Raw genomic sequence first — 26,663 nt, forward strand, 5'->3', positions numbered from 1 at the left:
GATTACTGGCTACATTGCAAGTTAGGCTGAAAAGAGTGCAAATGCAATTCAGTATATGAAAATGCCTAAAATGTAATGTTAGTATATACCTACAGCTTGTAGTACATGTAATTCGCAGGTGTTCATTCTCACTTGTTCTTTCATACATTTCTGAGCCCTGGGTCACAGGGAAGTGAAACTGATGGTGACTTGAGAGGCTGTTTGTTTCAGCAGCTGGGTGTTTTGTTTTCTGGATGATTTCTACTCTTTTTTACAGCCATTCTAGCTATAGAGGATGATAACTGAATTTTGTTCATGAGAACTCTTTGAAATCACCAGGGGCATGGTGTTCACTAAATGGGCCTTAGTTTCACTAAATAATGCTGTCAGTGCCTAGTTTATTCCTGCTTTCTTAATAGCCTTCTCCTCGTTTTGTAAAAATTATTGGTATATTGGTTTGATTGTCAGGCTTCTGTCCAATATCAGTTACTACCCTAATACTCTACAGACCTGTTAAAGTGCCTTGGGCAAATTGGGGGATGGAGGCATATATCCAAATTCCCCATTACCCTGTACTCGAAATTTACTGAGTGTTATATACACTGAAATAAAGCTACACGATCATCTAAGGATAGCCATTATAGATAAGAATCCCGTCTGTGTCTGAAATGTGTTCAGTGAAAGGCAGCAGCTACCATAACACAGCAAGAAAAGAAAACTTCTCTAACAAGCATCCTGTAAAGCATGCTGTGATCTCTAACATCACTGTAAGCTAGAAAAGATTTGCTCCGCTTCTGTGATGCTGATAAAGTATGTTGAGTATAAAACAACATAAGCCATGCGATGCTGTCTGGTGGTGGTGTTAGTAGTTACCTGCCTGTAAAGGTTAAATGAATAGACAATGAGGAGCAAATATTCCTGCAGTCCTCTCTTGCCTGCCTAGAAAGTCAACAGAAAGGCTCCAGTGCTGCAGGGCATGCAAGGAAGTATGGTTTGCAGGGGAACTGAACAGCGAAGCATTGATGGGATTACTAGCACATCCTAAAACTGCTTTCTGCTGCTTTGGGGGAGCAGTCTGAACTAACACTGCCCTCCCTCTAAAAATGTTGGCATAGGGTCACGATGTGGGATAAGGTGGAGCTAGGGAGAGTGTTTTAAAAACCATTCAGGAAAGCTGTAAATTACAGTAGCCCATTGAGCTGTTCCACTTTGCATCCAAGACCCAGCGAGTCTCCTGTGACCCACTGCCTTGAAGGCTTGAAGGAATTAATTGGAAGGAATCTGAGGAATTAATGGAATTAATGACATTGAGATTGAGTTGTGCCTTATATGCTATACCTCTCCAGACCTGCATGTGTATATTACTATAAACAGTCTTTCTGATGGGTTTGTCAAAACATCAAATTCAAATAAATATGCTAGTACACTAATTATCAGCTTGAAATAGGCCATGAGCCCTAAATAGGCCTTTGTTAGGAGAATTTCATTAGTTTAGTTCATATTCCTGTTTAGTTGTTAGGAAAAAACTAAATATAGACAGTTGTAGAAAAACTAAATAAAATAAACAGCTATCAGAGAAAGAATTATAAATATATAATTTGCTGGATAGATATTAGATTGTCCTGAGGTGTCCTAGAGTGCTCAGGTGAGTATGAGCCCTTCCAACTCTGTTCTTGAAGTCAGGGTTTAGCAGTGGTAGTAAAGATTTGTGGTACCTTTAGTCAGTTTGCTTAGTGTCTGAGCATCTGTCTCTACAATAGGTATAACAGTACATTTATTTCATCAGAAGAGAGAGAAATTTGATGTCACGGAACTTGTGTAGGTCTGGGTAAATTTGAAGTACTGGACGAAGCAGGGTAGGTGCATGGCAGAAGGTCTGAACTCAGTGGGTGAAAGGAAGGAGCCTTCAGTCTGCTTTCTGATGTGCTAATGAAAGCTAATGAGTGCCAGTAAACTAAACTAGGTTTTTCATTGGGAAAGAAGTAAGCATAAATTTTTCCTTCCTTGCAATCCTGTTGAAGAGTAGGAGATGTGCTCGTCTCTCCTTTCAGCCTGGAGCACGCTGGAGCAGAACTGAAGTTCTGTACTGCTTTGCTGATGTTCCAGACAATGCAGTTTCTTCCCCATCCTTCAAAAACAAACAAATTAAACCAACCAAAGGCCTTGTTGCTGAAAGCAGCCCATGATCCAAGAGCGAACTGTGAATTCATAATTTTATTTTTTCTTTTACAAGACAGTTTGGCGCTCATCAGAAAACTCCCTTTTAAGCGGTAGTGTTTGCTGCTTTGAGAGTGCTGAAGGTCTTGGCTGTAAAAGTTGTGGGTGGATTACAGTGGTTTCCTGCGAGGTACTCCGCGTTGGCTCAGCCCGTATCAGACCAGCCTCTTACTGTGGTACATCGCTAGCTACGCGCAGGAGTAAGCTCAATTCAGAAAGCCATCATTATGCAGAGGCTGCAGGGGAGGGTGGAGGAGAGGGGAGGTCTGCTGGAAACTCACCCGGAGCTCTGGGCGACTGGCAGGGTATGAAGGCGGGTGGCAGTCCCTCTGGGGGGTTTTCTTACGCACGTCTCTGCAAACAGGTCTCTGCAGGCTGCTGGATGTGAAGGCCTTCCAGGCACACAAACCTTTCTCGCCGAGCAGCACAGCGCGAGGGTGCTGCGGCATGGATTTTGAAGGTTACGTTTGTGTTGGCTGTGTTCCTTGTTCACAGAGGAGGAAAGGCTAAAGACCTCAGGCTATCGCTGGGTGGTAGCTATTTCAACTTGAAGACGTGTAGCAGCCTGAGAACAGCATGCTTTTGTTTTGTTTTGTTTCTTTTTTTCTTCTGGTGGAAGTTTTATTAATTCATTGTGATCACTTTTAAGCAGTTGGCAGAGATGTGAATAGACGCTGTACTTCTCCAGAAGGCTTATGGAATAGAATTGCATAACTTTGTACTTTTCCTATGCAAAGCAGAATAAATTGGATGTAAATACAGTGGCCAGTCTCTGAAAGATTCCTTGGTTTCTTCCGACTCCTATTTATACCCAGTGAAATCCAGTGACTATAAAATGACCTCTGCTGCTATGAATTGCCTCACTGAGGGAGGAAAGAGGAGAAGCTTGGGTAGAGAGACCCTGGCAAAGCAGGAGATGGAAGTCCTGTCCTAGGAGCTCTAATAAGGTTGCAGCTAGCAGCAATGTGTCCTGAGCAACAGGTCTCTGATCTTTTAAAAGGTGCTTGTGAGCCTGCCAGAGAATCATTAGTTTCTTGTTTCTATGCTGTTAGACTGTTTAATTGCGCCCCCCCCCCCCCCCTTTTTTTTTTCTGGATGTGATGAAAATAGGTACAACTGAAAATAGGTACAGCTGAAATTCCTATGAGGCAAGGCCAACACTTGTTGCTAGGTTGCTTATAGGATTAGGAAGTGTTTCTCAATAGGTTTCCAGTGGTTTATGTGTATATATTTGTTATTCAGAGAATTATGCCAAATTCTGGTGACATTGGTTGAGATGTGAATTCTAACAGTTCTTGGCACAGAGGTCTCTTCTTTGCCTTCAGTCAGGGTAGCTGCTATGCCTTTGTGTCTGAAAACATCTGTCTACTTCCCTCTAACGTGAGCATCACCGTTACAGCCTATGCCTCTGTCATGTATAAACAAGATGGCTGTAATGGGTACTTTTTCTTTAAACTGATTTGGATTAGCAACAGTTGTTAAATGCGGGCGCTTGTCTGTTGCTTATGCCTGCAGTGAAGGAGCTTTGTGCTTTCTTTGTTAGCTAAAACCATTTTAGTACCACATGTAAAATTACTTTTGAGCATCTTTGTTAGTTAGACCTTGAACGCCAGAAGTGGTGTTTGACTTTGAACATGGGAATTTCGTTTATTATAAGGTTTTTTGCTTGTGATGGCTGGGCTCTGTAGAGTACTTGACATTATTTTCATTCTTTCCCACAGAAACCTGAGATGCTGGGGCCGGTGGCCTCTCAGCTTGGGAGTACAGAACACCTACTGGGATGAGTACTGGGTGGGTGTGGTGATTTGCTTGGACTGGAGGTGATAAACTGTTGGGTTTTCTCTTCTGTATTTGGTTTGCATGAGCCAAAATAGTTTATATTTTCTAAGAATGAAGGTATGTGTATATATTTAATCTCCTATCATAGTAGTAGTTGTGATATAAATATGTTTGGTTTGGTCCTGGAGCCCAGAACTGTCTCGATTGTGCAGAGGCTTTTCACTGGAGAAGCCCGCTCTCCTGCAAGGTGATCCCCTGCGGAGCATTGCTGCAGTAGCCAGCTTCAAGTGCCCAGTAGCTGTGGGCACTTGAAATTCTCTCTTTAAAACTCTTACTTTGTTTAGGAGCTCTCAGTATTGCAGTTCAGACTTTTCCTTTTTCTGTCTGTAACTCCCCGATTTCAGTGAAAATACTCAGTTTTAAGGAAGTTTTCTTCCTTGTGAATATTAGGTACAAGTCCTGCTGAGGTCGTTGACAACTTTTGACAGCTTTTGTGGCAAATAGCTACTGATGCTGAAAAAAATCTCCCTGAAGAAACAGGAATTGAAGAAAAATCTAATTCAGTGCATAGCTTAGACGAAGATCACAAATACCCTATTACTATGACAGATGGTGGTAATTTAGGGTTCTTCCTTGAGCAGACCGATGCCAGTCTCGAGAAGCTGTAACAGGTTCCCAGGGAGAAGGCTGCGGTTCTCACAGCTGTTTGAAGCATGCTGCTTCACCCCGGTTTTCTCACTGTTCCCTTTTTCTGTTTCCAGGATTGCTGCCTGCCCCATCTGGCTTTGTGGTATTGCTTGGTGCACTTTCCTTTTGCTAGTGCCTCGACAATAGTCACCATTGTTTGACCCCTCACTGACCGCCTGAATGCCTCATTAAAAGCTCTGTGCTTCAGGGAAAGGGAGAGGTGCCTTCTCAGGGGCGATACAAAGAATGGCTGGGGATCAGCAAAGCTGCTTTTCCTTCTCCTCCAGCATGCTGAGTCAGCATCGCAGCCCCGCTGACTGTCACTTGTGCTTGGTGCTCTCTAGTGACATTGCTTGAGTACAGTGAAAACCACAAAATACATGGACTAATAAGGGCAGAGTAATTTGGGATTACTGCAAGTGTCCTTGTGCTTGCTCTCCCAGCTCAATGGAAAGCCTTTAATAAGAGTTTTCCTAAATAGCGTTGCATGCGAAATGGGGAATTCTGCTCCGTTCTTTTAACAAACAGCCATTTCATAAGAGAGTGGGGTTTTTTTGCCTCTTGGTACATTCCAGAAGACTTTATACCTTTGCTGGTTACTGATTGATAGTTCTGGGCTGAGCTCCCTTTAATTTTGCAATAAACTAACAAGGAGGCTGAGACCACAAGTTTACAGAAAATGACTTATTTACTCAACTGGATTTACAAGGATGACAAAGTCAGATTTAGTAGTTTCAGTGTGGTCCTAGGAAGGGCAGGAGGAATACTTCAAAAATTGTACTGTATAAATAACCAAACAAAAAATAGTTTGCTTATGCTCCTGTGTAAAGCAGTCATATTTCAGTTCTTAGGCCAACTCTCTCCCAGGACCTGCAGGGGCTTTCTGCATATGCAGGAACTATACTTTTCCCAACAAATGGGGGTGTTGGGAGTTTAGGCACCTTAAATAAGTATTTTTACTTTTCTAAATGTGCTTCCAGAAAACTGGCATCTGCTGAAGTCACATCAGTGGAAGGAGATGCTATTTTCACAACAACATGTAAAGATTTCAAGAGAATATAAATAGTGGTGTTGACTTCTGGATTAATCTTAGAAGTAGCAATGACGTGCCTAGAACATGAACACTATTTTCCTTGAGAATTTCTTGTTTCCATTTTTTTCTGGGTATCAGCACCTATAAAAATTGGGAAGTGATCAGAAGAGCAGGCATTTTTTTTTTAAGGTGTCTAAAATTAGGAACTGGAAAATGTGTTCCCACTGTCTCCCTGTGTTTATCTCCAGGTTTTCTAACTGTAAGGAAAAGGTTTCTTCTTGCTGTTGTAACACTTCTGATGGTTAGAAGGGGTTATTTTACAATCTAAGGTTGCTATACTGAAGTAAAAATCTTCATAAGATTGGGAAATTGTGTGGTCAGTCAATTGTGTGGTATTTTAAGTAGTAGACTTTTCCCAGAAATGATTTTGAAATTTGAATCTGAGTGAATTTCTACAGTGTTTGTAATTCTGTCGGAACTGGAAGGCTGAGGACTGTAAATTTTCACTTGTTAAATAGCTAGCTTAACCAGTTGCAAGTGAATAGGCTGAACAGTTAAAGCCAATGGTTCATTGAACTCCATAGGAGACTGCGTGGGACAACTTTCCAGTGTTACTGAGTTGTCTAGCTGGCCTTTTCGCCTTTTTTTTTCCCTCTTCTTTTAGCAGTAGAGGCTGTTTTCTGTTCATGCACAGGCACTAGCTGAAGAAGCCCTACACTCTTCAGTCATCACAAGGTAGAAAGAGAAAGCAGTAACACAACCTCCTTACCTGTTGCGCATGTCAGGACACAGCTGTGTGTGGAGAGGTGTAATGTTTTTTGTGACTCTCAGTGCCTTAGTGGTAATGAAAGTACCTCTGGTAACAAAAAATACTTTGTTCCATTAGTTGATGGTGGAAATGGGAGCTCCTCTTAAAATACTGGGTATTTTATAAAATACGATGTATTTTAAAAGACTATGTATTTTAATATGATAACATTAAAATACCATGTAGCAACACGCTTACTGTTGAGTGTTCTGCTGGAAGGTAATAAACTCGGGATTGGCACTGAACCTCTTAAGTGGAAGCTATGCTTGGCTGGTAATGATGTCCAGTATCTGACAAAAGGAACCACAACAGAGGCAACTTTTCCTTGCCTACTTAGACTGAGGACTTGGCAGGTCTCCTGTACTAAGTAGGGTAAATCTAATCTGTACTTTAATGGCAAATCTCCAATGAAAATTTGAGGAAGTGCTATTGCTAATTCAGGGCAAGGCACTCTTTCTAATAATTCTGCTTGGAGTTGTGACCCCAGCCTGTTTCCAGGTGCTGTTTAGCAGTGAGGGGTGGTTTCTTTCAAGTGTGGCACCTAGCAGACCAAAGGGAGATACTCTAACCTTTGTCTTCATAATGTCGGTGATTTGTAACATATGGGATCATTAAGATCAGAACTAGCATTATATTCTGTGCACACATGTATGAATCAATGAGTGAGACTCAGCTGATTCTGTCCATGCACGAATGTGATTATTCATCAGAAAGTCACAGCTGTTTCACTCCATACCCCCTTTGGCTACCTGTATATTCTCTCCAAATCACACTCAGGCTTAACTGTTCCCTCAGACACCTATTTGCAACACTCTGAATGCATTGGACCATTTCAAAGGACAGCAGAATGGAGCATAAGCGTGGCTTTCAGGTTGGTGACGGAGACTTTGGGGAGAAGTTAATACATTCTTTAGATGTGACACTGGAATCAATTGGTATCAACGTTCAGGGCGTCAAGTTGAATGTCTGTAGGATTGGGGACTGCTGAAAACATACGGTCTTGTTTGGCACTATTCACTGCCAAAGTATTTGTGACCAAAGTTTTACTCTGGGAAAAATAAAAGAAATCTTATAACTTTCCAGTAAGGGCATGGGATTGAAGTTTTGAAGACAGATGTATGTATTCAGAGGAGTTTTCTAAATCTGAGTGCCTTAACTTTTTTTTTTTTTTTTCTTCGAAACTGGAGCAGAATAAGGGCCAGCTTTTTTCCTTCTGTTAGCAGCCCATAGCTTGTTTGAGCCGGTGAGAGTTTGGAGCACTCTGCACACCTGCAGAGTGAGGTTCAAACTGTATTACGGTAGGTGCACAAAGATGAATATTGGTAGTTTGATAATAGGAATACCTATACCCGATGGAAGAATTTTGCAGTGAGTGAAGCTGCAGAAGTGTGACAGGGAATTTGATGTCAAATTTAGTGCTTAGCTAACAGCCTCTTGGCTTGTACTTATGGGACAACGGAATCTCTGTGTTGGCTCTGCAGGCTTGCAGAAATGAAGAATAATTTTCAGTTAATTCCAAAATAAGCATTCTGTACATGCACATGGCTTCGTCTCAGAGGAAGTGTTCCTATTCAAGATAGTATTTAAACACGTATTTAAGCAAGTGTTTAACTATCAGTGAAGTCATGGAACTAAGAATGCACTTAATTCCCATCCTCAGAGCAAGCCAGAGAGGAACATTTACTTGGGTAGGACTCTGCATTTTCAAACTGACTTTTCAAACAGTATAACAGGGTGTCTAGGATATTGTTAGTATTGCATAGTTATTGAAGGACACATTGGAAATTGAAATCTAAGTTCAGTGGTGTAGTTTGAGTTAAACATAAAGGGCGAAGAAGATTTACAGTCCTACAGAGAACAGTGCTGTAGAGTTCCTGGTTAAAGGGGAGGCCAAAAAAGCTGAAAGATAAAAAAACATGCAGTTGCATTATTCTTATTGTTCATTTTTCTTTCGATTTTTGAACGTTTAAAGCTAGTTTCCTTTGAAGGAGAGCAATATGAAATATGGTGTCTTAGGTCTTTTTTTCCTTTAAAAAAAGATCCTTAAGCACGGTAGCTTTTCTTTAAAATGTGGTGTATAAATAATAAAATAAGTGATGGCACAGTACAAAGATTATCTTGGCACAGGTCTGGGATGACTGCATTGCTTACAGAGCATTTAACACTTGTGAATAATGTGATCATTGCAAAAGTGCGCCAATGAAAACTTCATACCCCACCAATACATGTGCGTGTATAAGTTTGTTGGTGCGTTCTGTTTCAGCACATTTTCTAGTACCGGATCGGGGAAAAGCTTCAGTGTTGTGCCATATTGTTGGTGTATCTTACGCCTGGTTGCCAGAGAGCCTCAATATACAAGCGAGGCTGTGGGTTTTGTGACACAGTGAAAACGATGTGAAAACAGTGTTAAGAAGGAAAGGTCTTGCATCCTGTTCCTTATCCCTCCTGACTCTTGGCTGCCCACTCCTTTCACTTGCCTTGAACCAGTTTTGATGTTCATCCTATCACAAGGATGAACTCACTTACTAAAATGGAAGGTAAGTACCCTGGCAAGAAGAAAGGAAAAAGTGACTTTATTCTTCTTTGTTATTAAATTGAATCTTACCTTGTAATCTGATGAACAGAGCAGCCAGAAGTGGCTGCAAGGGGTTGCGTGTGCCAGGCCCTTTCCTGTCTGCTTTTGGGTGCTTATAGGTGCACGCAGCAGTTCTGGGGCAAACAGCTGAGGGGTGTGATGCATTTCTTGTGTGTTCGCTGTTGGCAGTATTGCAAGTTGTACCTTAAGAACCTTAGCCTAGGTGTAAGACCAAACAAGGCTGTTATCTACCATGTCTGTGTTCACTGCAGTGGTCATAAATGCCCAGTCCCAAAAGGTGCAACCTATGGTTAAGCTGGGCAGGGTGGTGGTAGCCAGCTGAAGTTTGTCCAGAGCTTGCAGTCAGTAGCAGAAGAGCATGAGGGACATCACTATGGGGCTCTGAAGGTCTTGAACTCCTGTTGCGTAGATGAAGATTTGACTTACAAACTTTTCAATTTAGTCCTGTTGATACACTCCATAAAGCTCTCAGGCACCAGTGTGCCTGTTTACAAGCACAGAGGTGGGTGGGCTGACATGAGCAGGGAGGAAGAACTGTGGTCTTGGTAAAGGTCGCAGACTCCATCACATTGCTGGTAGCTCATGTCATGCTGCCTGAAGAGGACGCAATGCCCCTCAGCACCACCACTGCAGTTACAACTCTGTGATCTGATACGGGTTCTGTGGGATCTTGAAATAGAAAATGGAGAGTGTGTCATATCATACTACTGAAAGTATTAGAAAGCAGGAGGAAGCCATGACTAGAGGGGGGGAGGAGCAGTGGAGGGAAGACCAGGGAAATCCCTCTTCCTTTTAGCAGTGGCAAGCTGTTAATTTATTCCAGTAGCATCATGAAACTGCATCCAGAGAGTATAGTGTAGGATTCCTTTCTCCCTTCTTCCTGTGTCAAATACAGCTGAAGACAGGCCATTAATTTCAAAGACAGTTCGTTTGGAGTGGAGACTGTTCTCAGTGCAAGCAGAAGGATCGTTTTGGTTCTTAAAAAAAAAAAAAAAAAGTAATTTCTGAAGTTTTTGTCAGTCTGCGAGGTGGAAACCAATTGTAATTGCAGAAACTGCAGCTGCTTAGACATCCAAAGCATTAGGAAATAATTGTGTTTATACCTATGTTCTTCCCTCTATGGTGTTTGCAGTGTTTGCCTCAATGCTTCTGTTATTAGCAAAAGTACATGTTCAAAGGTGCAAGGAGCTGTTCATCTCATGCAAGCAAGACCGTTGCTTATGCTGTCAGAGGAGAGCACTGTGTGGGTACTACAGACTGTTGTTTATCAGAGTCTTTTAATCCCGAAAAACACTGAAAAATCCTCTTGTGTAGAGATAGCCCTGTGAAATTGAGGACTCTTGTGCTTCAGATCAGTGGGGATGTATCCCTACAGCTCACCTTTCTCCATGGCACTGTGTTTCAGCCAAAGCAAGGAAGTGTGTAAGTTGTGTGGAAATTACTAGGAAAATAGATTTCCTATTTGCCTATGAAGAAAATGATGCTTTTTGTAAGGAGCATCAAATTGTTCATGGAAGAATGAAGCTCTTCAGAACAGTAGTTTCATTTTAGGCAGCTGTATGTATCAACATACTGTTGTTTAGTATTTCATCTTTTTAACAATATCCCTTTTCCTCCACTTGTTGCAATTATCTCTTTCCGTTTCTACAGGTAGTTCAGAATTTTCTGAGTGTTGAATTTACTGAAGGTCAGAGTAGAGGATTGCCTGGTGCTGTGCCTGGAGGATTCCAGGCCTTGCCTCGGCTGCTCTCTGCCTTCCAGTAGCTATGAAAATTCATTTCCCTTCCCCCTCTCCCTGTCTGTTTGCAGGTTATCTTGACGAATCAGATTACCACATCGTTGAGCAATGGCTTTGCGATCCAGGCAGACCTGGTGTCTCCAGCTGATGATTTGTCCCTGTCTGAAGGTAAGAGATCCCTTCTATAAGAACTGAAACTCTACACTGACACAAATCCACATTGTAACTTGCAGTCTTCTGTTGATATATAGGGGTCTGTGAGAGTCAAGTTATCAAGTCTAACATAAAACAGTCTGGGAACAAAATTATTTTTCAGTTTCTCTGAGAATCCATTTATAAATAAAAAGAAAGTAAGTGTATTAACTAAAAGGATCTGACACTTTCTAAGGGCTGGGAATGAATTTTTGAGCCATGTCAGTTCTCTAACATGTTCTTCAGCGTTGTACTTTCATTCACGTGCATTTAGAGCATTATTTTCTCAGTCTTCTGAAGCTGCTGCTAGAGTTAATACACAGGCTAGGCTACAAATTTGATCTTATCTGATGATTATCAGTGATTCCAAAGAGAAACGGCCTGTTGCAAATAAAGGAGAGCAAATACTCAGTCCTGTCCCTTGCATTATGCTTGTCTGGTTTTCAAGTACAGTGCCTCAAACTGCAGCTTTCAATATTGTGTGAATGTAATATGATGTTTGGTGTGATGCCGTATACTACTTTATGTCTTCATGTTTCTTTTTTCTGCACAGAATCAGAGAGAAGCACACATTTTGGGGGTAATAGTGAGGACTTATTGTGCTAAGAAAAGATAATTCTGAATCGAGGCTTGCAAAGTAATATAATTTCAGCTTTCCCCACTTGCAAAGAATAGTCAGAGTTCCCTCAGTCAGGACAGATGCAGAGAAATTTGCTGTTTAGAGTTCCGTTCATGCATAGACCCAAATGTATGATGTAAAACAATGCTCATCTTTCCTGCAAAGGCATGATAATCACATGTAGACTTCCTACTTTGTATACTATGGGTATTTCCCCTCTTTCTCTCCTGGTTGCACTTTCTGGTGGTTCTGGTCAGCTTATCTTTGTTCTGGTTGATCACAAGCAGCCCTCTCTAGCTTGTCTGACTTAACACAAGAACAGCTTGGCGGCAAAACCAACTCAGCAGTGGTTAAAACTGACATTATTTCTGCAACTCATTTAAATTGACAAGAGAAAGAGGTGGAAGATAGATTAAACAGAATGTCAAAGAATAGCAAATAACTTCAGTGTAATGCCTTAACACTGACTGATGTGTTTACTTCATAATTTTGTCAATAGGAGCTTGGGCAAAGCACGGCCCATTAAATCATTTTGGAATTGCGCTTGTGGCTTTTCTTGGCTCCATCCATTGCCAAAGTATCTCTGAAGTTCATTGCTTGAATGTCACTCCCTACCTCTGTCAGAAAGAGTTGAAATTTGGTAACTAGATTTGGAAGAGGAAGGCATCATTTTTCATCTTTATGATTTCCTTCTTGGCACAAAGTTGTTGCACATTGTCTCATTAAATGCTCTTGATGGCAGTACTTGTGCTTTTCTTTGTCCTTTGGAATTGCTCTGGATGAGCTTCCTCTGAAAAGAAAGGCATAGCTGACTCTGAAGTGGAAGTAATAACAAAATATGTTCTCAGTAAAACATATTTTGTTCTTGTGGTTAAAATGTTTGAAGAGTCTTTGGAAAAAGCATGGAATAGTTGTAATCTTTCTAAATTTTCCTGCAAATATGAAAGATTCTCAATGCTGTATATGAGCCATAGTTCAATAGTATTCTGAAATCAGGACCATGTAAGAGTTGGTATGATTTTTGTAGCAGTTGCAGCTTATTGATGAAGCCATCGTGTTGTGTCTAAACTCTCTACCACCACTATTTTTCACCTTTTAACCCAAGAATGAGTTAAAATGTGTTCGTGCTCTGTGTGTGTGTTGTTTTCCTTTGTTTCTCTCATTCCTTGTTTTTATTTAAGAGTCTGAAGTGGTAAAATGTGCCAGCATGACACTTGTTGAAAATGGAAACTTTTGTTTAGCCTCAGAACAGGAACAGGACAGACAGCAGCAGTGTAGGCTCCTTCGGTAATTCAAGTTTTACCAAGGGATGCAGCGGTGATAAACTTCTCTCCCTTCCTTCCCTCTTCTGTTGACTAATATTGACACGGCATTTACAGGCAGTGTTGTATAATGAGAGAGAACAGTGCATCTCCACACATGTAGTTTTCTCCTTCTGTCTTTCTTGTCCATAATATGGCTGCTTCTGGATTTCCAGTTTGCTTCAGTTTTAACCTGTACTGGCTACCTGTGAGAAAAAGTGGAATTTCAGGCCCATCCAGCATTTGATTTCCATGTTTATCTTGCTATCAAAAGATACAGGTGTGGTCAGTGTTTTTTAACACTGAGGTGCTGACCTGTCCTGAGAAAGTCCCACCTAATTTATTTCATGTTAGCTATTGAACAGCCTGAAATTAGCAATACTTTAATCTTCTGACAGTCTTGGGTACATTAAGAATCCTTAATGAATTAGTCTTCTAGGATTAGCGTGATATTTATAATACTTACTGCTCTTTTACAACTGTAGAATTTGCAGGAAAGAGCAGTGAGGTGAGTAGCCCAAGTGCACAAAGCGGGTATGTTGCAGAGGCAGGAATAGAGGCCAGATTCATGACTGGATTCTTACCTCATTCTTCCTTTTCACTCATCACCATCTAAAACTGAATTTGAACCAGTGACCTAGATGTGAAAGGACCCATAACACATTATTAGTCCTGTAAGCAACTCAGCCCCCATGGTTTGTATATGTCTAATATGTTGTTTTAATCCTATCTGAAATCAGAGTCCCATCACTGTAAATGGTTTGCTAAAAGGGTAATCTTTCTTAGAGGCAGAAATGAAAATTTCAAACTGAATGTGTTGTTAGAAAGAAATGGAATGTTACAATGGCTTTTGTTTTTGCTTCTGATTGTGCTTTAGAAGGGAATTGCTTGGGTTATGTGTTAGATTAGGCAAGAAACCAAGGAAGCTGTTCATCTGATGTGTTGCAGAAAGTTAATCTGATGAACAAGCTGAAAGGATATTGTCAAGCTGCTTCAGGCTCAGAGCTTGTCTTCTCTAAAATTGTAATATAGTGCATGACAACTTGTGTCCTAAAAATGTTAGATATTTTTATGAGAACATTAAAGGCTTTATAAAAGCAGTGCTGACTGTAAAATCCCACCACTTACGTAGCAATGTAAGAACTGTTGAACTGTGTGTGTTGGTGGTACTTGTAGGAAATGGTGATATCCAGCTAAATTCCCAGATCTATGCATGCTTCTGCTTCAAGACGGAAAACAAAATGCTTAGTTTGCTACAAATTGAAGTGCTGAATAAAATACAAAAGTTTCTGTACTTGTGGGCTGAGTCCTTGCATTCATTCGGCCTTTACATACTTGCCAGATTATCATCTGAAGGGGTTCAGTAAGACCAATAATATTTTTCTGCAGCTCTAAAATTCTTAGGCACATAACGCTGTCACTTCTTCCCTAGGAAGCAAACTCAGTTTTTATTTGTAGCCATATTATTCTTATGTAGTCTTCTTGCAGACCCTGTCATTGTAGGAGATAGACTGGAGCGTGTTGTGAATACTGCTATTTCACGTTCATCCTTGCTTTATGAAATAGCCTCTGTTTAGCTCTTCCAGTCAAAGGCAACTTTGAGAAGCCTGAAAGTTATTTTAGATTGCAGAGATGGTCAGATGAGCCCGGGACTATCACTAGGCTTCAAAATGTGGCCTGAAGAATTAATGCTTTATTATTTAAACATGTAAAAAGTAGCCCTTAACCCAATTAAAATATTTTTTTAATAATTAAAAAAATAGGTTTAAGCCGCATTACGCTAAGTGAACAGTAGAAATGGACTGCAAATCTCCACAACAAAATATTCTGTATGACTGTTAATTGATGGTTTTAAACAAGTTATCTGTGGCTGTGACTGTACTATTTTTGTTATTTTTGCAAAGGTCACATGACTGGATTTTACCTAATGTAGAGGGTCATTAGAAATTAATTCTAAGCCTGTGTTTGAGCGCTAGCTGGACGGTGAAATTTGTGTGTTTCATTTGTGTGCTGCGAAGAGAGAGGACAGTATGACCTACTTGAGGTCCCTTCTAGTCCACCAGGGCCTATCCTATTAATAAATCTGCCAGCTGCAAGCTCTGACTTCCTCTCGCAGACATCAAAGCCAAACTCCATCTTTCTTGGAAAAAGCTCAGGGGCGCGTTGGTATGAACAAGAACAGCATCCCCCTCCCAGCGTGCACAAAGCCTCAGGCAAAAGGAGGAATGCTGTCTCGGGCTTCCTCAGTCTCAGCTAGCACTTTCAAATATTTGTTTGGAAAAGTCGGAATTATTTTGTGTTTAAAATTGTCTGTAAACTTGCGCTAGCTCTGGGGAGGCCAGCATTCAGTCTTCTGCCATTTGCGTTCATCAAGCCGTTTGTCATAGCATTGTATATTTTTAGTGCACGGTGTGAGCAATGGGTTTAGTCTGACCTTTTCGTCTTTGTTGCTGTGATCTTGAATTCTTTTAAGCTGTTGAGGAGAAGTAGGCTTTCGTGTTGTGGAGACTGGAGAAAACTAAGCTACCATAATATCTCCCACCCACAGGTTTTCCTACTTTAGTTTAGGGGCAGAAGATGTGAAGCTGGGATCTTTGGCTTCTCTTCTTTGCTTTGCCCTTGATCTCCTGTCAGACTGCGGTCAAATCATTTTATTCTTCAAGCCTCAGTTTACTGTTTTTTTTTAATATGGGGGTATATTTTTATTTTGCAACTTTTTTTTCTTTCTTAATATTTCAAGATATTCCTGTGGGGAAACAGTGAGTTGACCTGCTGTTCACCCCAGAGTAAGACCAGTTCTGTAGTTTATTACTTCTCTCCCTTCAAATCCCTTTTTTCAGTCCTGGTGCCGAATAGAGAAAAAACACTGAAGGAATTACCAAGAGAACTGAGGGGCCCCCAGAGATCAGAGGCTGTTGGTTGGTTTTGGTTTGTTTATTTATTGATTTATGTATACACTTATGCTTAAGGTTGGACCTGCAGGTGACTTAATAAAAATAAAAAAAGAATATTCTGTGAGAACACAAACATACCTGTTTTGCCGGAACTGTGAACTTATGAATGAAGCAGCTGTTAAACAAGTTTCTGCAACACTTCCTCCTCGTATTTTTAAAGCTAACGCAGAATAATGCATGTCCTAGTGAAGTGCTCCAGCATGATACGAATTTAAATAGATTAGAAAGTATCATAACACTTTGGCACGTTTTAGGCCTTTAGTATTTTAGCTGAACGCTCTGTAAACCTATTGCAGGCTAGTTTATACAATTTTGCTTGAAAGAGGAGATAGTTTATCACAGATCATTGAAACAGTGGTGTTAGTTAATTATAGTAGTTTTTTATATAGGACAATTCATAAATTGGTATCCTATCTTTTTAATATGAATCCACGCTGACTTTCTGAGAAACAAGTATTTGGGAATAGTTACTAAAACCCTTTTTTTGTTACCATTATCATATGTATGTATGTATGGAGATTACTAGGCTTGTATGTATGTATGGAGATTACTAGGCTTGTATGTATGTATGGAGATTACTAGGCCTGTTATGAAACTCAGGAACCATGTGGCATGGTGTGAGAAAGATCTTTTGCCTGTGACCCCTTATGTAGACCCTGTGAAGGTTAGTGAATTTTAGATGTGCAAAAAGGCAATGAGTACAAATAACACTAGTGGTATTGCCAGATTATTTGGAAGGTGAATTCCAACAATTAGTCCATGTCTATGCATACTGAGGAGTAAATTTCCCGAGACTGGTGTGCAGGTGTGAACCCTTAAGACTAAAATACATAAGTGAAAGGGTAATGGAGTTATCTTCTTGTTTTATGGCTTATCAAGATAGTGAAGTGCTATAATATGTCTTTTGCCCTCTACAGTCATGACGCTACAGGGAAGTGTAGTGAGGTTTGCCTCTGTTTTTACTTTGATATGAATTGCCGCTTCTCACTCGGTGGTTTGGTTGCCACTCAGGCCCAAGGCCAGCTGCCCTCCCATGATGGGTCAGGAGAGCTCGATGAGTCCATCAGCCACAGGATTGTGCCTCCAGGTCTGAGCCCTGGGTACCTCTGACTTTAGCGTAGGAGTTGATAGAGTTACTCGACTCGCTGGTCCCTGTTCATGTGAGCTGTAATGGAACAGCTGGAGTGATTTCTTTCCAATTCTTTATTTTGCTGCTGGACTTCATGTCTCAGCTGTCTTTTAAGAAACTACTCCAGCATAGACCCTATAATCCTCTTCACCAGCCAGCAGTGCTGTGGGGAGCCTTTTGTTCCTTCAGTCTGTTCTGTCTTTGAGTTACTCCTCCAGCTTCAGACCCTTCATGAAAAAGATTGTTAGGCCTATATAACACTGAAAGGTGAGAAAGGATCTCATCTTCCTTAGCCCGCTAGAAGTCAGGATAGTATGTACTACATTACCTCAGCATAGGTAAGCAGTGGGCACCAAAAAAAGGAGGGACCTTGATAAAACTCATTAATGCATGTTGGAGAGAAAAATGGGCCTCCTCAAAACAGGATTTCGTTCTTGCACTCGGACTGTGTTCATGTTTCTGGTAACTCTGTGCTCCTAGCAGTAGCGGAGTCTGCACCCCAGTGATTCAGTGGCAGGAAGAAAAGCCTTCTGGCTGTTGAGAATGCCTGAAGGACGTGCACCATCATTACAGGGCCTGGAACAAATGATATTAACCGTTAGGGGAAATGATATTGTGATTGTTTCTGCATGATGCAGGGTTGCGGTGGTGTATGGAGCAGTTAGATTTCACGATAACAGTAGTCGTGTCAGCCTGTACTAATTTTGATGCTATATTTCAACAAGTGGGAAGTAGTGACATAATAACATCCAACCAAATTTTAACGGCTTTCTAATCAAAAGATAAATCTCTCAGTAAAACAGTGTTACGGAGACTGTACATGTCTATGGAAGTTTCAGGCTGAATGACATACGTGTAATCACTTGATCTGGACTATGAAAGGGTTGAAAACTGTCAGCAGGAGCATTCAGAGGCCTCTATATATCAGTTTAAGAGAATCTCCATTCCTCATTTCCTAATTGCTGTGATGATAGAATACAAAGTTTTACTGCTTTGTTGTGGTTTCTTTCTGAAGACGTGATATGACTTACAATCATTAATCAACAATTTGTAATCCAAAAACCCTTCAGGTACATTTGCTGGGAATCACTCATCTATATAATCAGAGGCATGATAACAGAAGTGCTTGCAGTCATAGTTGAGTGGTTAGGAGTTACCACCTCTCAGCTGCTAAGTAACTTACCTCAGCGGAGACAAAAGTGCAACTGAGTACGTGTTGCACCTTGCAATGCAAAGTAAAATGAGTTTGCATAAATCTTGCTACCCACACCAGTTTATTCCTGTTTTCCTTTAACTGCAGTAAGCTGAGAGCATGCACGGATCAGTCACTGAGTTTCAGTTGGTGGCGTACAGCTGTAAAGCATTGTAACAAGATTGCTATTGGTCATCTCCTTATGCCCTAAAAATGTTTAAAAATAAGATTAACTCATATTTCAGTGTGGGTGAATATAGAAATTATGTTCTCTTATACATTGGAGTTTAGACTTTTGTTTATACCATAAAAGTAGCATTAAGAGACTTGGTTATTTAATGGTAATAATTCCTTCTCCTTCTCCTTTGCCCTTTCTTCCTATCCTGTGCAGAACAGAAAAGATCGACCAGCATTTTTACTGTGGTCCTGCAAATCAGTGGTTTAAATCAGAAACACGAGACATGGTTTGGTTCTAAATTCCTTCTGCAGCACTACATTGTACAGTGTTGATGGACCTGGTCCAGACTAACCTATCTTTCAAATTACATTGTGAAAAATGAATTCAAGGGTAGGAAAGAGGTAAACACCATTTGTCCCCATGCACAATGACCAATTAAATTCTGTCTTAATTTACTGTGGGTTATCCTTAAATCTGTACAAACAGAGGCTGAGGAAAAAATATTAATTGAATCTTCTTCATTCAGTAGCATTCAGTCCCGTTTCTTTTGGAGTGTTATAGTACCAGCAATGGATCTCACTTCTGGTGGGACTGGGAGGGATCAGAAGGATTTCTATACATGGGAAAACATCACTGTGGGAATTATATTTGGCTTGTGGCATTACATGAAGCATATGGCTCACCTGCAGAACTTGAACCAGTTAGGAGTGACCCTAGGTGCAGGTGTTATGCCAAAAGGGAAGGCAAGGACAAGGGGACAGAGGATGATTTCAGAGTCTGATGGCTATGTTCTAGTTGCAGTTCCAGCTGCGTTTCCTCTGGGTTTACTGAAGGATGTTTGAAAATGTGGCTCCTTCTTAACCTCAGGCAGCCTCTATGATTGATGATTCCCCGTAATCGTAAAAAGAGCACGTTGGTGTTTCTGCTTAATTTGTGTGTATTTCCTGCTTTATTATTGTAATAATGATTTATTGTCTTAAATGATGGAAGTTTTATAACCTACTAGCCTTTTTTGGAGGTTGAAGCTGGGTGCTCTGGCATGTGAATGAACTTCTTCCCAGTGACGGTCTGCTCCTAAAATGTTACATTAAACCCAAATGTAACATGATAATAAAAAGACAGTATATGGTTGGTGTGTTACCTCTTAATTTAATGAAAATAAGCAGCTTGAGTATGAGCAGATTTTGCATGCTCCACATGGGCAAAATTCATCTAATCTGGATTCTGCTTGTCATAGTATCAGTTATACTAAAAAATAAAGGAGCACGCAGAGAAGAGCAGCCCAAGTGGTCACAGTGCTGTACAGAAAGATGGGTGAAGAAATGGTAGAAAGAGGAAATGCCTGGAGCTTAACTAGAGGAAGGCTCTGTTTATACTAATTTCTGCTCTCCTAAAATGTCCTGCTGTTGCTCCAGTCTCCTAGGCAAGCTGCAGTCTATAGGAGATTCCTGCCTAAGCTGGTGCTTAACTAGGTACGCCTCTGTTCTAAGGAAGGGTAGAAAAGACAGTGGCTCAACTATGAATAGCGGCACTGTTAACAATGGAAAATTTGTCAGGAAAAAGCAAACCCCAAAGCAGACGCTGCTACCACGTAAGCAGCCATGATTCTCTGGGAGTAATTTGAGCCAGTTTGATACCTGGCAGGGGAGCTGGTGTTTCAGGCTGGCACATGGATATGTAGGGGAGCAGTTTGGGCACATTTTAGCTGAATATCGAGAAGTTGTTTCTGAGCGTGAAATCTGTTAGACCAGCTGTTCCCAAATGGTTTCTGTTTGTGCCTCTGTTTCTGGTGGTGAACTCACCCCAGCCGAGCTTGCGACCCTAAATACTAACATAAACAATCGCATCTCTGTCAGGCTTGCGACCCCATTCTGTGCGGCTGTGACCCTGCTGGAGGTTACGACCCCTGGTTTGGGAATCGTTGGGATAGACTGTCAGATAGTCCTGCTGGGGAAGCGTTGATATGCCCCATCCAGGCCAGGACCCATCACAACAAATGCCTTCAGATCTCACAGTAATTTGTAGGCCCCTGCCACCAGTTGGAGAGTGCAGCCTATTAGAGCTGACATGTCACTTCGGTACATCAGGAACATCTCGGAGATCAAAAGGTCATAGTCCTCCCACGCTGCTGCAGCCTTTCTTCATGGACTCACTTCTTCATCTTACTTCGCCGTCAGTTGGCTGGCAGCGAGCCCCAGCTCCCTCGCGGCGCAGCTGATGTGGCCATGGCTGCTGGATGTGTACCAGCTGCAACTTCGGCCCCACCACCTCTCCGTCTTGCTGCTTCTCCCTAGCCACCCTTTCCAAAACGGTTCTCCCCGAATACTCCTCGCCTTAATGCGGGGATTGATGACTGTCTCTCTCTGCTTAAATAATTAAAAGTTACATTCAAAGTAATTAAAAGCTATATAGGGCTGTGCTAGCAGAGGTGGGCTAAGTCTTCACTATATTTTGTAAAACTAATGCTATTATTCATATACCTGTAGATATGAGCACGATCTTGCAGATGTGGGATGCTGATGGAGAAATAAACACAAAGTGGCCTCATGTGATTGCTGCTGTGGTCTGCAAAGCCTAGGGTCTTTGGTAAGCCATGCAGACAGCCTTTTTAACATAAAATGCCAAGTTACAGATGTCCTAATTAAGAGATCTGATTTTTAAGCTTTGTTCTGACGCAACCTTAAGTGGAGTTTATAAACAACTACAAAAATGTCTTTCAGATTTGTTTTTTGAAAGCATTCGTTACTGTAATGTAAAATAGTAACATTTTAATAGCTAACTGACTTGATAGTCTAAGGCCATTGACTTCATAATTTACAGTCATGGAAGCCTGACTGTGGCATCACTGCATGAATCCGACAAGGGGAGGAGCCTGCAACAGATAATTTATTTTTACTTATTTTTTTGTCAATAGATTCTGGAAATTGCCAATGATGGCAGGAAGGAGAGAGGAGAAGGTGGTGCAGAAAAATATGACAATTGCTTATCATTTGGATAAAAAACTGTATTGCATAAAATTAGCCTGAATTCAGTCTGTGCAAGTCTTGTTTCAGAGCTCTATATGGAGTGCTTTGTGTAGAGATGTTGCTGGACTGGTTTTCTGTCAGGCAGGTGCGTAGAAAGCATTCAACTGAAAATGAGAACAGCAAAGTCAAGTTACAGAGCATGTAAGCCATGCAGGGAAATAAAATCAAAAATCTTATGTTATAGGCTGGTTACTGTACATGCTACCCCCAAACGAAAAAATTGTTCAAAACTTTGTATCTATCTGTAACTTGGTCATCCCTTAAACACTAATTACACATCAGAAAATGGAGCATAAAGTCTCCTCCATCTGTCCAGGTTGGATATGGTGCACAAAGGAGCATATCCGATTCATAGTAACTCTTAGGTAATCAGATTAATATCTCCCGAACTGAATTTACCCTTTTGATACTGAGTCTTTCATATGCCATGTTTCACATATCGCATTCTGTTGAAGCACTGTGGCTTTTTAGTAATTTCCTTGAAATCTATATGTGGTATGTCTGCGCTCTTTTGAGCTGTTCTTGGGACATGCATCAATTAAATAAGTTTCTGGCACTCCCTTAATGGCATAGTTTCCCTGGAGTCAAAAACCGCTCCAAAAACTGAGCTCATTTGTTTAATTTAAAAGCAAAAGGGTATGGAACTACAATTTCAGGCTTCAACAGCTATGCCCCTGTAGCTTTGAAGGAAGGGAAAAAAAATCTTGATGTCTTACACACAAAATAAATAAATTCTTGAGTTCTTAAAATATCTGATTTCGTCCAGTTTTTTGCTTCCCTTGCTTATCTTTTAATTTTAATCTCTTTTTTTATATGGTAGATTTTCAACTTCTTATCGAATTTCATTGTTTATTGGTTTTGCTTAGCGAACCGGTGGGCTGGATTTTGTCATCTGGGTCTAAGGAAGAACTGTAAATGATGCAGGATGGTTCTTAATTAAAATTTCTGATAACCAATCTGAATCCAGAATTGTATTTTAAGTGGTTGAAGCTTTTGCCTGTAGGACATTCTGGGAATATATACTGTACAGGAGTTGACTGCTGTTTTTTCAAATACATTGAGAGTGGAGGTACATAAATTCCCATATTCTACCAGATCCCTCCAGTATGATTCATTCTGTGCCTCAGATGTCTCTTAGCCTGCATCTGCAGTGGTATTTTCATTGAGATCAGTAGCATGGTTTTGAAGCAAGTCCTCAGTGATCTTTGCTTGCTGCCTGTTTTTTCATTATGTGGAGTGCTTTTGACGTGCACCAACTAGAGACCTTTTGTAGGAAATTAAACCAGATGTTCCCCTCCATGGTAGCCAGTTGTGCTCAAAACCATCATGGAGGCAGAAGGATCTAAGCCAGTGAGTGGTCCTCAAGCCACAGCCAGAGCAGGGACGTTGTCACCAGGGAACCAGAGCGGGCGAGCCTGGAACAGCACAACGATGCACATGCAGGGTAGCCCTAGCGGGTTCAGTACCAACTCTTTTGGCTGGCTGACACTGTTGTGCCAAATTATTCGCTAATATAGACTTGCTTCTTAAACATGTGAAATGTTTTCTCTTGCTTGTTTTTATGTAAGTCAGGCAATACAGACCACTTCCAAAGATCAGTAGGAGGGGTTAGTAATAAGCTGTAATGCCCGTTGCCTGACTGTGGTAACTTGCAGTTACTGAGCTCAGGTAATGCTTGATCACAAGAAATGACAGCATGCATTTCAGCAGGATACCGGCTCAAATCCCAGCTGGTAGGATTTGACAAGCTCATTTGTGCTGAAGCCTGAGCTACCATGTCTTTCATTTACTGTTGTTTATGCTACGAAATATGACATTCTGCCTGCCCTTGGCCTATAGTCACATCTCAGCTGCAGTAAGCATATGCCCTGAGTACCAGATTCCTGGGTCCAGGCATCCTCAACATCTGCTGCTGAATGATCTTTCGTAAGTCCCATCCAACTCCCTTTTTCCTTGCTGTCCCCTCCGTTTTTAACTTTAAACTGATAATGTTGATGTTCTAAGAGTTGAAACAGTAGCTGTCATGTTTGAGAGTTAGTTAATGTTGTTAAATTGCTACCCACTGAAAACTGCTACCCCCTGAAAGACAAGTGACTAAGAGGATGGGCCTGCAATTTTTTTGAAGCTTTACAAGTCTGTAAATTTTTTTCCTGTTAGTGTTCAGTAGGAATGAAGTTTAGGATAAACTTCAATGCCTTCAAGCTAATATAGTGCCTGTCATTGACTGAATCTGAATCTCAAGAGGAAAAGTTCATGGTGGATTCAGGTTAAATGCCAAAAACCTCATGATCCTTGGAGCCTCTAGTTTGTTCTGTTGACTGGTCAAACAGAATAATGCGAACTAGCAAAGACTGGTCACATGATTTTCCTCCAGGTTAGCATGAGGTAACTCTGAACAGCGTGGGATCAACATGTTGAGTGCTTTATGTCCCTAGAGTTCATTGTCTTGGCTTACGGTCAACAGCTGCCCAGTTCTCCTTTTCCTGAGGGTGCATCTGCTTCTTAGTCACCGCTGTGACGGTCATGTGAGCTAGCGTGAAATGAGCTGTTGGGATCCAGAGGGTTCCAGCAGCAGATGAGTCACAGAGGCAGAGAGGTCAGCGCTGGCTAATCTTCCTAATATTTACCATGCACGGTGTAGATTTAGCCTGAGATGAACCTGCCTTCTGTTAAAATGAAATGTCTGGATGGGAAGATCCTCTGGGTGAGAGAGGCTGTGTCACCTTCATGCCATTCTGACTGTGAAAAGGACTTGGAAAACTTATTTTAATGAGCTGTGGGTTTCCCTTAGGTAGGGATACCTTGCTTTCCTCACTTGTTACAACAAGGTATTTGTGTCCAGCAGGCTGAATAGTAATTGTGAGCAAGTCAAATGGCATGTAATAGGGCAGCTCAGCCCATGCAATTTAGGGCAATTTTGAGTTTTTTATAGCTTCAGCCCAGGATTTGGTGGTTGTTCTTTTGTGTCAGTATTTAAGGTGGTAGAAATTTACCTGCAGTTTGGTGTAGTGCAGTCTTGAATCATATGCGTTTCAAATAAATAAATAAATACAACTTGCTGTGTCTGTAAAACAGTGGATTTTCAGCGGACTTCAACATGATAAAGTATTTTTTATTTTGATTGTGCTGAAAATTTTTGTGACAACTGTGGTTTCAATGAGAAAATAAGTGTTTTATCAGAAGTGGCATGTTCTGTGGAGATGTGTTTGTGCTGATAAAATAAAAATCTTGAGGACAGGAGAGGAGATGAGGCTGAGGTTCTCGATCAGAACTAAAGACATGCTACACAATATAATATCTGAATTATTGTCCGTGCGTTTCTTTTTTTTCTCTCTCTCACCATTCTTGCACCCTCCCACCCCAAAAAAATGTTGTTTTGCAAGGTCTTGCTTTTGCTAAACCAGTGAAGAATAAAACAAAAATAAAACTGTTTACCAGTCGGCCCTACTTCTTAGCTCCATATGAAATTATGTGGTGTTTGTCTTGCATTTCGCACAGGTACCTGGGGCGGTGGCGTGCCATATCCTAATCGCTCCGATAAACAATTGCCTGCCAGTGGTCGCCTTGCACGTAGTGGTGAGCAATCCCTACACTCAATGGTGCCATTGAAAATGTTTGAGAGCTTGCTGCCCAGTTTCAGCAGTTTAATTGCTAATGATGTGTTATTGCTTCAGAATTTAATAGCTGTTTCTGGTTATGATAAAGTTGGTTTAAACCTGAAAGCTTTTTAAAACTGAATTTGTCGCTTCCTCTTTGCAGTGTGGTTTCCTCCTTTGGTACCTTCAAAACATTGTGGTCCGGGGTGTTGGGTGAGGTGACATGTCCTATTTACACTCGATTGGAAAAGACTGCGTCACAGGCACTTGAAGCTCTGTGGGGTTTTCTTAGTTCAGACGCTCAGATGTGGCTTCCTGTCATCACCTGATTACTTACTTTGAACGCTAAAATGATCTTGCTAACTTCGGTATTGTTGTCTTAAACTTGAGAAGATGACAGGGATAGATTTTAATGTTACCTCTGTGTGCTGCCTGTTGTGGAACGAGCACAGTGATGATCAAAATATTACATGGCATACTCCCTCATAGTTAACCTCAGAAGAAAGCCTCTTATTTCTCTCCTTGGCTGCTTCTGCTGCCTTTCCAGTCTTCTCTCCATCTCCAGGGCCACAATTCCATATTGATTGAGTTATTGAGGCAGTCATGCTCTTGTTGACACACAGGCCTTTCAAACATTAGATCAAGGCCTAGCAATACCAGCTCATGTCAGTAAAAAAAGGCAGGAGGGCCTGAATGGAAAAATGTTTTTTACCCCTTAGTCTTGTAGAATCATGCAGTGCCCTGACTGTTGGTGGTCAGTGTAAACTCTTCAGGCCAGGGACTTGTGCCTTCACTGTCTAAGCTTTTATAGCCCTGAGCGTCCTGTTACTATTAGCTAATAAACCAAATGATGATAATTTTGTTCATCCATTTTTATCTTCTTTTGTCTCGCTTCACCATGTAATGGCAACAGAGTGGATATTAATACAATATCCTTCCTCTGCCCTGTCTCCGGCAGCGTTAAAGATGTCCTGTGCTCACAGGTTCTGTGATCAGAATGGTCATAACAGAACAAATAGGCCAGGAAACAAACCTTAAAATATTTATCCAAATCTCTTAATGCACCAGTCACTAAAAATGCCCCTGCCATGCTTTCCTGCCATTTCCCAAATCCTTGCAAAGGAAAGCATTAAAGCAGCCATATGGTAGATGTGTTTAGTTGGAGGGCTCTCAGTCAACTTCTTATCTGATGGAACTGCAGAGTTCAGCATACAAAATAGTGTCATTCACTGTTTATCCTCAAAATTTTAGCAGAAATGTGTCAAACACTGCCCAACAGGCTCGGCTGCAGCCTGCCTGTTTGTAAGTAGCTGGTGATTTTGATTACCTCAGGTTTGGAGTCTATGCTGAGATGGCTTGAAGGCCATATAGGTTTTCTGTTTTGCTTTCGGTTTGGGTTGTTTTTTTATTTTATGAAATGAAGCCTTTAAGGATCAGACCCTTCACATTAGGCTCCTGGATAAATTGAAGGACTGAAAATGTTTTCCTGTACTTTTTTCTTCTTCTTTTAAAAAGAACTTTACTTTCTTCCCTTATCTTTCTTTTTCTTTCTATGACAATCATGAATATCACTTCCAGGTTCTTTTATGTTTCCTTCTGCATTTTTCTGTCTGCCTGTTTCTTTCTTGTCATCTACACT

General features: G+C 41.1%; 1 protein-coding gene across 2 annotated transcripts in view; it reads left to right on the forward strand.

Annotated features, from left to right (window-relative positions):
• Positions 1–26,663, forward strand: part of RAD51B (RAD51 paralog B) — a gene marked incomplete at its 5' end in the record, with an annotated part of 406,133 nt that overhangs the window by 171,666 nt on the left and 207,804 nt on the right. For both annotated transcript variants that reach the window (XM_082317257.1, XM_082317258.1), the window contains one exon: positions 10,909–11,005. In XM_082317257.1, coding sequence (XP_082173383.1) covers positions 10,909–11,005 — 97 coding nt within the window. The remainder of the gene's footprint in view (positions 1–10,908; positions 11,006–26,663) is intronic.

The sequence above is a fragment of the Platalea leucorodia genome (assembly GCF_965183815.1).
Source record: "Platalea leucorodia genome assembly, chromosome: 7".
NCBI classification, from domain to species: domain Eukaryota; kingdom Metazoa; phylum Chordata; class Aves; order Pelecaniformes; family Threskiornithidae; genus Platalea; species Platalea leucorodia.